Source organism: Agelaius phoeniceus, chromosome 2 (assembly GCF_051311805.1).
Source record: "Agelaius phoeniceus isolate bAgePho1 chromosome 2, bAgePho1.hap1, whole genome shotgun sequence".
Lineage (NCBI taxonomy): Eukaryota > Metazoa > Chordata > Aves > Passeriformes > Icteridae > Agelaius > Agelaius phoeniceus.
In genome coordinates, this window is record NC_135266.1 from 91,004,225 (window position 1) to 91,016,866 (window position 12,642).

Genomic DNA, 12,642 nt, shown 5'->3' on the forward strand with positions numbered 1-12,642 from the left:
GCCTAACTCTTGGAGAAAAAAAAATCCCAGAAGTTTGGATCAATCAGAGAGAGACAGAAGGAAAGGGGAGAAGAAAAAAAAAAAAAAAAAAAAAAAAGAAATCCAGCCTGCTGCAGCCCCTCTGAGCAAGTGCTGGGACCTGGGCTGAGCACACCCTCCTGGCTCTGCCTGCGGAGTATCTGCAGCCTCATGTAGTGCCTTCAGGAGACTGAGGGCTGGTTCTTCTGGGGGTGCAGCTGGGGAGGGGTGGGGGGGGGAGAAAGAGGCGAGAGGCTCTGCCTCTGGTCCCCGAGCTGTGCGCTCCCAGCCACTGGTCGCTCCTGTGCCCAAGGGTCTGGGCTGGGGGATAAGATGAGTGAGAGGCGAAGATCGGCGGTGGCCCTCAGCTCCCGAGCGCACGCTTTCTCGGTAGAAGCCTTGATCGGGACAAATAAAAAGAGGAAACTGCGAGACTGGGAGGACAAGGGGCTGGATTTGTCCATGGAAAGCCTCAGCCCCAATGGCCAGCTGGGGGACAATGAAGACCCGACTCAGTGCCTGGACCTCAACCCTGGTTAGTGCGACTCCTTTCTCTTCGCAACCCCCCCTCCTGCCCCGCTCCCTCCCAGCTTCTCTCCCTGAGTCCTGTCGGGAGCTGCCCGCCGGGCAGCGCGTCCCGGAAAACATCCGAGACTGGGAGTACAGAAAAAAAGCGGGAATTTTGGGGAGATTTTTTTTCTTTTTTTTTTTTTTCCAGTTGTTGTTTTTTGTGGGTTTTTTAATTGTTTGGTTGGTTTTTTCCTTTCAGTTTACGGGAACTTTCTCTCACTCGCTGTGTCTCTTTCCCCCCCACATAGCTCCATGATCTCCCGCGAGGGCCGGCGTGTCCCCTCTGCTTCCTTTTTAACCCTCTCTCCTTCCACTCCCTCCGTGCCTGCCGATCGCGATAGTCCTTCCCGGGTGTCTCGGGACAGGCATTTCGTTTTGCTCCAGTTTCCCAAGCCCCGAGTTAGAGTTGCCGGGTGGCTCGGGAGCAAAGGAGTGGGGTGCGAGATGCACCCCTCTCCTCTTTTCCGAGTCACCCCCGCGTACTCCCCTCGGAAACAGTGACGCCCTAAAGCAGAGGTGTCAGTGTAGGAGGAGGATGTGGGCATCCAGGATCAGCGCTGCTCTGGGGAGGGGGTCGCCAGCTCTTCGGAGCGATGGAGACCCGCTGTGTGCTCCCGCAGCTCGGGATCCTTCCCCCGGGACCGGACCCGCTGGGTTCCGGCCGGCGCGGCCTCGCTCCGCTCCCGGCACGGAGCGCACAAGCCGCGGCGGAAGCGCGGGGGACACGGAGGGCTCCCTTCCCTCTTCGAAGGGAAAACACTCCCGGCAGGGAAAAGGAGCTCAGCGGGTAAGGGGCACTGCGAGGAGTCCAGCCCCGCTCCCGAGCCTGGCTCCTCCCGGGAGCCGCGTATGGAGCAGCGCCGGGCCCGCAGCCCCAAGGCCGGCGAGACGGGGTTAGGAGACAGGGAGCACAACACTTCCCTCCTGGTGTCCTGGTGTACTTCGGGCTTTAAATTCTCGTTTGTTTGTTTTTATTTAAAAGGAATCCGGTAGCTCGCAGCTCTCATTTGGCTCAAGCCAAACCCTCGGTCTCCCGAGTTCTCCCTCTCTCTCCGGCCGCTCCTCTCCGGCCTAAAGCGAGGGCTCCGCAAACGCAGCCGCGGATCCGCGGCGATCCCGGGGGTGAAATCGCGCCGGGCCTCGCTCCCCGAGCTGTCCCCGCGCCTTTCTCGCCATCCCCGCGCCCCGTTCCCCAGGGCCTTAGCAAGGGACGGAGGGAGCGGCCCCGCTCTCACAGTCGTCGTGTGGGGAGAAAGAGAATTTTAGGTGATTTCTCTTTGCTTTTAGTGCTCAGATGGGGCAAAAAGGTCAAACGATTTCTTCGCGCAGCTCTAAGAAAAAGGGTAGAAATATCCTCCTCTCCTGCCAAGTCCATTCCGCTGCATTTGGAGCACCTTTTAAATTTCGTTTTTATTTATTTTGCGTGACGTTCCCTGAGCTATCAATTAGCATAAGCTGCCCAAAACTAAGAGTAAAAACCCCAAACCAACAAAACAAAAACAAAAGGAGGCGAAAAAAAAGAGAAAGAATTTTAGATCGAGGTATCAAAAATATTTGCTGTAAAAAATAATATTTAAAGTGTTTTTGAAGGGAGCTAAAGACCATGAAGACCTCGCCCCCCTACGTCCTCAAGGAACCGCATTTCTATTTGCTTTTAACAGCAGCAGCCTTTCTCGGTGCGGGTCCTAAGGAGAAGTAGGTAATATTTGCTGCCAGGGTCGTCTCTCTCAACGGAAGGACGGGCATAAAGGAGAGGGGACAGCAGCGATCAACCAGTAAAAAAATAGGCTATGGCTTCAGAGGCTTCCCCGTTCAAAAGAATAATTACGTGATCATAGACAACCGCTTTCTAATAACAGAGAGTATCTGTGCATCAGTTTTCTTTTTTTTCTTCCCCCCCCCCTTTTTTAACTGTTTTTCTTTTTTTTTTAGAACAGTTTTTCATATTTTTTTTAGCCGCAGTGGGTTATGTTTTTATACAGTCTCAAAGTTTAATTTGCTTATTTCTCAGTTAATTCGAATTGGAAAATTGGAAAACTCTCCATGCGCCAGACTGGAGAGCGGGAGAGAATGGCTGCTAGTGCCTGAAACCTCAGAAAGTAAACGTGATGTTTTTCATAAAGCAAAGGAAATCAAGAACAGTTTGAGAAATCATTTTTAGGAGGTTGATAGACTTTAAATAAAGTCCGCGACTGTAATTTGCACAGTCACTTCATTAAACCTAATTCCTCGGCGGTGTACTTTTGCTGCTGGGTGAAAATTGATTAGCGGCTCTATAATGACCACCAAATTCCATCTTTACAAGACCTAATTAAGAACAAACTTTACACCTAACGTATTTTAAACTTGCCAAATCTCCAGCGATATAGAAAAAAGAATTGGAAAAGGGAATTTTTATAGCGTCCCAAAGGTTCAACACTCAAAGCCGCTGCCCCCGAGCAGCGACGGGCTGTTCCCTCTGCTGCGGTACTGCTGGGACGGGGGTGCTTGCGGGGAGGCCGCAAGTCGTACAGTACGCGCTGGGAATTTATGTCCTGATTTTCGTGGGATAACCTACATCGGTCTAACCCCATTTATCGATCTTTTCGCCTAAATTGCCTCCATTTCAGCGCGGGAGGGTCTGAAAACTATTTAGTGTGGGGAGTTAAACGCGGCCACAAATAGAGTAAGGATTTGCTCTCCTTTTCCCAGATATTTTGCGTGCAAAAGGCGAGTATGAGGATTTCTCTCCCAAGCGCGGGACACGTCCTGCGGCAGGGGTGAGGGGGGAGGCGGCGGAGCGGCCCCGCTTCAGCCCCCGCGTCGGTGCGGATCTGTGCTGGATGTGCACAAGCCGCAGTGCCTGGGAGGCAGCGCTGCTTGTTTCCCCGTTTGGCGGAATCCCTGACCCCTGACGTGCCATCTTACAGCCGTGCCCAAACTCTTCGGTGACGATATTGGCGACACCGAGTCTCCCGAGAGACCTGCCCTCCCTCCGGGGCCGCATCCTCCCGGGAGAAGCGAGGTGGCAAGCTGGGAGGTGCCGGGTCGGGCTGTGGCGTGGGCAAAGGGGAGGAAGCAAGCGGATAAATCCCCCAGGTTTGTAAGGAACATCTCCCGAGCATCCGAGTTATTTATGTCTCAGCCACGAATTTTGTCGCCAGAGTTAATGTGCTTTTTTTACGAGACTCATTTAAAAGGGGGATAAACCTGGATTTTAATCATGTGCGGGTTCAACCACAAGTTGTGAAAAGGAATCCGGGATTACAGCGGCTCTCACCTTCTCTTTCCCACCCCGTGCACTCGGGAGCGCCGGGCCGGGGCAGGCAGAGCTCGCCCGGGGGCTGCAGGAAGCCTCTCCCGCTGCTCCGCCGCCGCCCACGGCCGCGCTCCCGCATCCTCCTCCGGCACTCGGCTCTGGCCACCGACAGGCCAAAGGAGGAGGAGGAGGAGGAGGAGGAGGGTGGCGGGACGCCCCTCCGTCCCCTTGGCAGGTTCGGTTTCAGAGGGCAGCAAAACAATGGGCTCGGATGTCTTCTGGGTATTTATAGATTTAACCTGAGCAGCGGAAAGGTCACGGGGGCCCCAGGCGTTGCCTCCCTTGATGAATATATTGTTTACTGTCCTTTACGGCCGTGGCATTCGTCGGCCACCCCAAGGGCGCAGGGACAGACCGAGGCAGAGCCGAGCGCGCTTCTTTCCTTGCCGAAAGTTTAAGAATTTTAAAAATTTTTTGGAGTGTGGGTGGGAACGTGTTTCCGTGGACGCGTTTGCTTTCACAAGAATACGGCTTGCTCCTTCAGGCGGTCAGGGTCTCTTCACGGCGAGACGAGCACAGGCGCTTCAGAGGCAGAACAAAAGGCGGCTAGATAGACTTTTTCGGCTTTGGGACCGTCGTTTTTCTCGCGTGGCAATACACAAGCCATTTTGTAAACGAATTTTTTCTGCTAGTGCAGTCTTTGTAGCACACGTCCATCCCACCGGTATTTTTGGTTGCATATATTAAAAGTGCGCCTACCGGTTAAAAAACCCCAAAACCACCCGAAAACAAACAAACAACCCCCAAACAACAAATTAAACAAAAGAAAGCAAGGCATTTTTGAGAGTTTAGTTATTCGTTCCTTGTGTTTATCTGAATCTACACTGGCGAACTACTGCGAGCCTCTGCAAAGAGAGAAAACACAAGGCACACATTTCAAGACCCACAATGTGTTTATTACATGTGCTTATCCGTAAGATTAAGATCCGAGAGTTTGACAAAGCCTTCAGTGGCTGACAAGAGTAAAACCTTCAGCTCTTTTAGCGCGGCGTGTTGCTCTCCTGTGTCTCCCGGGAGGTCGCATCGATGTCCATCCCAATCCCGCTCCGCCGCGGGGTTCCTGCTCCTCCTTACCCACGGGCAAACCCTCTCCGCCGGCGAGGGTGCGGGAGCCACACAGCCCGCCCACCCTCCGGAGAGGTAAAGAGATTTTAAGAGCAGGACAAAATGCCATTGACCCTTCTACTTCCTTTATTTTATTTTATTTTTTAATACCCTTGCTTCTGAATGCTTATATTGATGAAGTCCGTTCCTCGATCAGTGGCTGTTAAACCCGTGAAGAGGGAGTGACTTTGTTCGGTTTCTCACTTCAGCTTTTGTTTGAGTGCTCGGTGGATGGGGCTAGGATTTCAAGAGCTAGCAGAGCAATTTTTCTCGCCTCTTTCCCTAGGTAGAGCATATTGGCATACATAGTCCTTTGCATGTTCCTTGAAGCTCGTGGACGAGCAATGCTCTGTGGCAACGAGATGTAAGACAAGAGAGTGTCAGCTTTGCCTTGCCGTGGGACTGGGTGTTATTGATGAGAAGTCTTTCTAACGAATTTGTGTGTGACTGGGATTGGATGAATTCATTCCACCTGTTGGATCATCAGTTTGCCTTTTTAAGACGGATACGGAGCTCAGTTCCGTTGCTCCCTTGTGTACACGATGGAAGGAGATGCAAAAATCTGCCCCTCCTAACACCTCTGTTCCTCCATACCCCAGCAGCAGAGCTAATTCATCTTTCCCAGAGGAGACAATTGCGGGAGGCAGATGGAGTTGTCCAGATGAGAGCCAGGAGAGCCGAGTCCTGTAGGGGTTTGGGAAAGGGTTTAGTCAAGTTCATACACCTCTGACCTTGGAGCCTGAGGAAACAGAGAGTGAGAAGGATTTGTTCCTGTGGTAATATGTGCCTTACTGAACTGGGGAACTCCTGCTGCTGGGTTTGTGAACCTCCTCCTGCAGAGACGCGAATTACTCACACTGTATTAAGAGCGCAGGTAATAATAGAGGCAAACCTTAAAGAACAGCAGAGTGTTGGGAAAAGGGTGGTGTGTCAAGCAATTTCTTCCTTTCTTTTATATGTATTTTAAAGCTGCAGCATTTTTTACACAGGTTTATCCCATCTGCTGGTAAGGGGAAAGCTGCTGTTTCAAAAGATGTTTCTTGTCTTCGACAAGAACTTTGGGAGAATTCAAAAAGCTTCTGTTACAAGCAAAAGTCAAATAGTTCCTTACGAACCATCAATCACTTCTCCCTCCTCCCATTTGGGACCGAGCACTTATATCAAATATCAGCCCAGTTAGCCTCTCCTCAGGCAGAAGTGTCCTGCTTTATCTGTGTCTGTCTTTAAGGAAAACTGATGCTTTTCTCAGATGGAAAAGCTGAAAGATGCCTTCCAAGAGCACTGCATTCAGGAAAGAGCATTTACATTGTTTTACAGCACAGTCGGTGCCATTTGAGTCACTTCTATTCACGCAGATAGCTGTTCCTTTTGTAATCCGTTGGATTCCGGAATGAATCTTTTTGCTTGCAGTCTGAGGTCTTCAAAGACCAACATTTCTTTTTTTTTCTCAGTTTCTTTTTTCTGCCTTCTGATCTAGATTAATAAGGTTAAAATAGTTTAAATAATGCACTAAAACCAGTCTGAGAGAACTGAAAAAAATCCTGAATATATTGAGATGCAATCAGATGGTATTTACATTGTCCTTTTTTGTAAAATTAGTAAAATCCGTTCAGATGTGATTTAAATCACCCCAAGTGTCCCTATTGAGATCTGTAGTTTACCCTGGTGATGCAAAATCAAATTCAGTGAAAGAAACTTTAATTTTCTAAACTTGACAATGTTTCAGAGATCGAAAGAGTTTCCCAGAGAGGCTGAGTGTGCTAATGCCCGTTGATGGAGTTTCAGGATTTTGTGCTAATTCTTAGCTCTCTGATATCATCTTAAACAGTGCAATTAGTTGGCAGTAATGGGATGGGACCTTCTGTTTGAATCCTGGCAGAAAAGGCATTGTGGGTATACAGACATGTGGGCAGTGCCTGTCAGCCCGGGAGCTGAGTGGCTCCTTTGGGAAGAGCAGCCATGGGCACCTGGGTGCAGGGAAAATGCAGGCAAGTGGGATCTTCCCAGTTCTCCAGTTCCTAATCCTGTCCAGAGCAGCTCTGCATTGCAGGACATTGAAAGATTTTGCTTCTGTAGCTTTTTAGGCGAACTACAGTTTCCTCAGATAGACAGTACTGTGCAGCAATGCTGAGCCTTTTTTTCAGTGGGAAAAAACCCCAAAGGTGTAGCTTTCTGCTGCTTATTTCCAGTATTGTTGAAAATAAGATATGATTGCAACTTTTACACCTGCGAAACATCTGCTGTCTCAAAATACAACCCCCTTGCATTTCCTGTGTTAAAAGCTGTAGTATGCTCTGGTGAGAAGTGCTAGGGAGAGATAACATCGTGGTATGGCAAAATTAAATTGAAATATCTTTGAAAGCACATTGAGAATTTTTGAAACTGAGAAGAAATGTGTGCCAATTGAAATTCTTGTAGCAATTTGCATCCTGGAGGCATCTTTTAATTGCATATTCTTCAGGGTCAGAAAACAATGAATCAGTAAATCAATCCCAGAAGTGATAAAAGCACTTGTTACAGTAATATTTACAATAATATTTCCATATACCATTTGCTTAATTGAGCCATTGATCTTAGAGTGTTGTGCAGATGGTGAGAGGATAGTGTGAGTCAGACCCCTGTGGCAGTGGGCTCTCCACTGTTGGCTGTGTGTTTGCAAGTGCAGCTGTCAGAGGGAGGGTTCACCTGGTGAGTGGCTCGGGCCGGCACACACTCATTCACAGCAACAGAGGAAGCCTGAGGAGGATTTTCATTTTGGGACTCAGCACAAAAAAAAAAAGTGAAGATGGCGAGGATTCACTTACATTTAGTTTAGTAAAAGCTTTTAAAAATTTATTTAATGGAGAATCAGGAAAACTTAGGGTTTGGCCAGTCTTTAAGTATTTATTTTTGTATCATCAGACTACCTAATGTTTTTAAGTTGGGCAACCATTTTAGAAATAGATCCCAAGCCTCCTTGTTTTGATTAATTAAAAAGTAGTTTTAAAATAGATCACAGAATGAATTAGCAAATAAAGAATAAGGCATTTTTATTTATATAATACTCAAACCAAGCATTTGGACACTCAAAACTGCTTCCCATTTTTTCTTTTTCTAGAAGCCAAAGGTCTTTGGCAAATTCTGCAGGATTTAATGAAATTTTAATTTCTTCTAATCTGGATTTTCTTGGTTAATTATATATATACAATTAAAAAAGGAGTTCAGTTGCATGATAGAACTCAGTGCCTGTCATAGTGGATGGCTTCACTTCACTGCCACTGCACCTGTTCATTCTTCTCAAGGCTTTTGCTTTTTGGGAAAGAAATCTTCCAGTATTGTTAAATGGACATTTCCAACTATGTCCACATGTGTAGCTCTTGGAAAGGAGCTTGGGAAGAAATTATTGCAAACCACCTTTGAAAGAATCAATTTAGAGTTTCTAAAGAGTACTTAACCAACTGGTTAAAAGCTGACCCAAATCATATTAATAATCAGCACATTTATATGAAGGCAGCCACAGCAAAAATTGTTTTAAAATCAGTGGGCCAGGGCACACAGAAGAGTTATGAATGACTTACAGTTCTTTGACTTCACTCAGGGGCTGGATGCACTCTTGGCTAACACTGACATTTTTCCATGACCAATGAATTAACAAACCCGAGCTTCAGCTTTTAGGAGCGCCAGGAAATAGAGAACTCCCTGATCAGAAATCTCCCCCAAAACCAAGGAGAAAATTTAAGACATTGAAGTGTCTTTACTTTTAATAAGAGTGAAGAACTGTGCATCATAGACTTCTTAAGAAGCTTCTCTAGTAATAGCAATATCCCTAAGTAAGATATCAGAAGTGCTTCTTTCTCATGATACCAGCATCAGTGTGAATGGCTGTGCAGAGAAAATACGAGAGCGTGTTGTAACATTTAGAAATGCATGCTGCATATGATGTGTAGATGAGGGAGGCTTTAAAAATAGGTTCTTCTTGGTTTACCCCTCAAATTCCTATAGATCAGTTCTGTAAGGCTGAGTTTAGTAAGGAAGAAGGAAGCTTGGGACTAGATGGAGATTCACAGATAGATTTTTTATTTTTCACCTAATCGCCACACTGGATTTTCCTCAATCCTGCTCTAAGGATTCTATTGAAAGGTCAATTATTAAATGTTCACAGGTGCTATTGTAAACACATTTAATGACTTTTACAAGAATTACTTTCTTTGTTGAAGAAATTATCCTGGTTCTGCCCTCTCAGCACCCTCTTTCAGCTTTGCACTTTGCACAGAAAAAATGCAAATGAATTTTAATTGTGCTTTAGGCAGCCTGTCTCACCAAGGTGAAAAAACAGTGGAAGCAGACCTTATACCCTCTCAGACTTAATGGAAACATTCCCACTGGCTTTTTAAAAAGCAAACTTCAGCCTCCAGGTTGTGCTGGACTCTGCTGCTGCCTTAACTTGTAATTAAATGGCACTCAGGAATTGGGACTGGCAATACTAAATCTTTAGTTGATGCATCCTAGTGTGAAGGCTGTGTGGAAGCTCTGCTAAAGGAGTGCCTGATTCTTTGACATGCCAAGTATCTGCACTTCAAAGGATTATATGGTGCTGATTTTCAAGGGTGCGACTTCTGTGACCTTATTTTCAGTGGTGTTAGGAATGTGTAATTGCCATGGAGATCTTAACCTCTCCCTTGATTTCTGCTCTGAGACACCCTAAACAGGCTGTGATAGCAGAAAGTAGGCTACTCCTCAGTGCAACAGCTGGGATTCAAATAATATGGGGGGGATTCCTTTTTCTTCTTCTTCAATACCATGTCAGTCTGTAGGAGTTTAATAGTCATGACAGTGAGGTTAATACCTCGGTGATCATTTTATGCTATAGCTGGATCATGTTTGCTCTTCAGATTTAGTGCAAATGCTTGATAGCATGAAAACAATCAGATTGGATCTGCTGCAGGTTTCTGGATTGTGCCTATCTTTGTAATTTCTAAGTGCTCCTGGCATTTAGTTGTGTAATACAAGAATACAGTGCTCCATACAAGGCAACAAGGCTGTTATTTTTACACTGAAGAGTTATTTTTTTGCTTCATAAAGCTTAATCTTTTTATGCCAGAAGATTGTAGCAAGCTATGAAAATACAGAATTCAGTCCATGGCTGTGGGTGCTTAATGGTTTTTATTTTGCCCTGGAATTTAAAAGATAAATAGAAGATTTATTATCGTAGGATTTAGGGGTTTCCTGTGCCAAGCTCTTTGGAGCAAATAAAAAAAAAAAAGTTTTCATTTACCATCAAACAAGCCTAGCAAAGTCTCTATGTGCCTAGTGGCAAGGCAGTCACATTATTCACTCCAGGGCTTGGAGTGTTACCACATAAACTGCAACATCACAGTGCTGTTACGCAGGTCCTGCGACGCTGACGGAGCGGCAGAAAGCCCACACTGCCTCATTAGAGACTCCCTGGATTATTCTGTACAGTGCAATTCTGTTTGCTCCATCACTCAGGAAATTGTGCCTGAGCTGGGGAAAGGGAGGGCAGCTGTGGAAGTGCCTAGCAGTGTGCAGTTACAGAAATGCACAATAATTAATAGCTTTTGTGAAAATATAGCCGTAAAATGCAACTTCAGGACAAAAATTAAAAAAAAAACCACCTCAGTCTGCTTCTCAGAATGAAAGATTCAATAGTGAATTGGCTGGTTATTAAGAGCATTTGCTCAAGTTACATTAAGGTGCTGAGCATCATTCGTCCAGGGTAATGCTGGAATAATTGAATTAGAAAAAAATGAAAAGAGGTTGGATTGAGTACATACAGGGCACATAAGAAAGTAATCCAGTATGGTCACAGACTTCCATAGAAAAGTGGTTCAGCCCCAAAGGGGGATGGAAAATGTCTGGGACATTTTTTGTCTCTGTTCTGTTGCAGTGCCAGATGCCCTGCTCCTGGTTGTGCTCTCAGACACCTGGAGCACTGGAATGTCCACAGGCTTCTGTAGGTGCTGACTTGTCCTTGGGCTGAGAAATGACAGAAAAACAGCAAATCAAGAATAATAGTGCTGGAGCTTGGCTGGATGAGGGCTGCGTGTCCTGAATCCTTCTGAGGGGCTCACTTGGCTGGGACAAGGGGATGAAGAGAGTCACCGTTGTGTCCATGTTGAGTCATGGGTGTACATTATCCTCCTGGGAATGAAACAATGCTGAAATCAGGAAGAGATGAGTTAACAGTGGCAAAGGAGTAGAAAACCAGAAAACTGATCGAAAACAGAGAGGGATCACTGTTGGGAAGGAAGAGGAGCATGAGGTGGGAAAGGGAGAGGTTCAGGGCTTCATTTCCTACCCACCAGCTGCTCTCAGCATGAGGAGAAATTAGAAACTATTTTCAGGCTTTCTCCCTGCATCTGGGTACCTTCCTGTGTTGTTTTTTTTTTTTTTCCCAGAATAATGAATAGCATGGTTCCTATAGATGAAATATACTATTCATAATGGTTTCTGAAGACAACTTAGGACATTATGTGAGTAAATGTAATAATTTGGTGTACTTCAGATAGGTAAGAGAGAGGAAAGGGAAGATGTCTCAGTTAAGTAGAAGCTGTCATGAAAAAGAGCAGGGTTTCTTCCCATGGTCTTTGTTCCTCCATGATTTAATGCAAAACATTAGGAATTTCAGGAAAAATTAAAAAGACTCTCCTAGAGGAAATAATTTCTCTTATAGTCAGCTTCACAGGAGTTTTAAAAATAATATTTAAAATCCTGTTTGCAACTTTTGCTACTTTATTGAGGTCTTTGTCCTTTTTATAATCAGTAGACGTTATACATGGGGTTCAGTCTATTTTATTGTGCAGTTGCATTGGCTGAACATTATGGATTTCCATTGAATATAAACATAATATATTTCAGTGCTTGATAGTATTAATATTTAAATTATCAACATACAGAAGTTTTTTATGTGCCAGAGAGAATATGTTAAACATTATCACAGTGAGTGTAGTTATTTATTCCATAGGTATACCTAGAGGCAATTTCTAATTGCTAATTAAATTACACATAGCACATTTCTGATTGTTAGGGTCATAATTAAACTAAATTTATGATAATCAAGTACTTCAGATAATTTAGTCTTCCCCCTCTACACCAAATTTGTACTTGTTATATTGTTTATTTTGTGTTTTTCCTGGGGGCATGGCAGGAAGGAGGAGGGACCAGCTTTTCTGCACAGCAACAGAAGTTTTTTGAAACGCCATTCTGGCTAGGACCCCCGAACTTAAATGAAGAATTATGTATAGTAGCAAAGATTTCTTGTTGCAATTATTTGCAGTTGAATGAGAATATGTGTTTGTGAACTGACCCTCAATCATTTGATTTGTGAATATTCGAAGAATTACTGAGTGAGTATTCATGAGGATGCTTGACAGTCATGAATTAAAATATAAATAATTACATCTCAGACAGTTGCTATTTGCTGTACCATTTACAATGATGTTTGCTGTGCAGACAAATGGGAAGAAAAAACTTATTATTATGGTCATCTAATGAAGTGTTTAATATTTGTTCTGCATTTTTTCCCTGAAAAATAAGCATTTCCTTTTCAGTCTTCTCCCCACCCATTTCTGCTTCCTTTTTTTCTTTATTCCACATTCATAGTTGTATTATTTTTGACCTGCCTGAGTCGTGACTTTTCTCCCGTGAGTGAA

General features: G+C 45.1%; 1 protein-coding gene across 1 annotated transcript in view; it reads left to right on the forward strand.

Moving 5' to 3' along the window:
- Positions 1-269: 269 nt before the first annotated feature.
- Positions 270-12,642, forward strand: part of TBX15 (T-box transcription factor 15) — an 89,488-nt gene continuing 77,115 nt past the window's right edge. Inside the window, exon 1 of the mRNA XM_054628095.2 lies at positions 270-553. Coding sequence (XP_054484070.1) covers positions 352-553 — 202 coding nt within the window. The 5' untranslated portion in view covers positions 270-351. The remainder of the gene's footprint in view (positions 554-12,642) is intronic.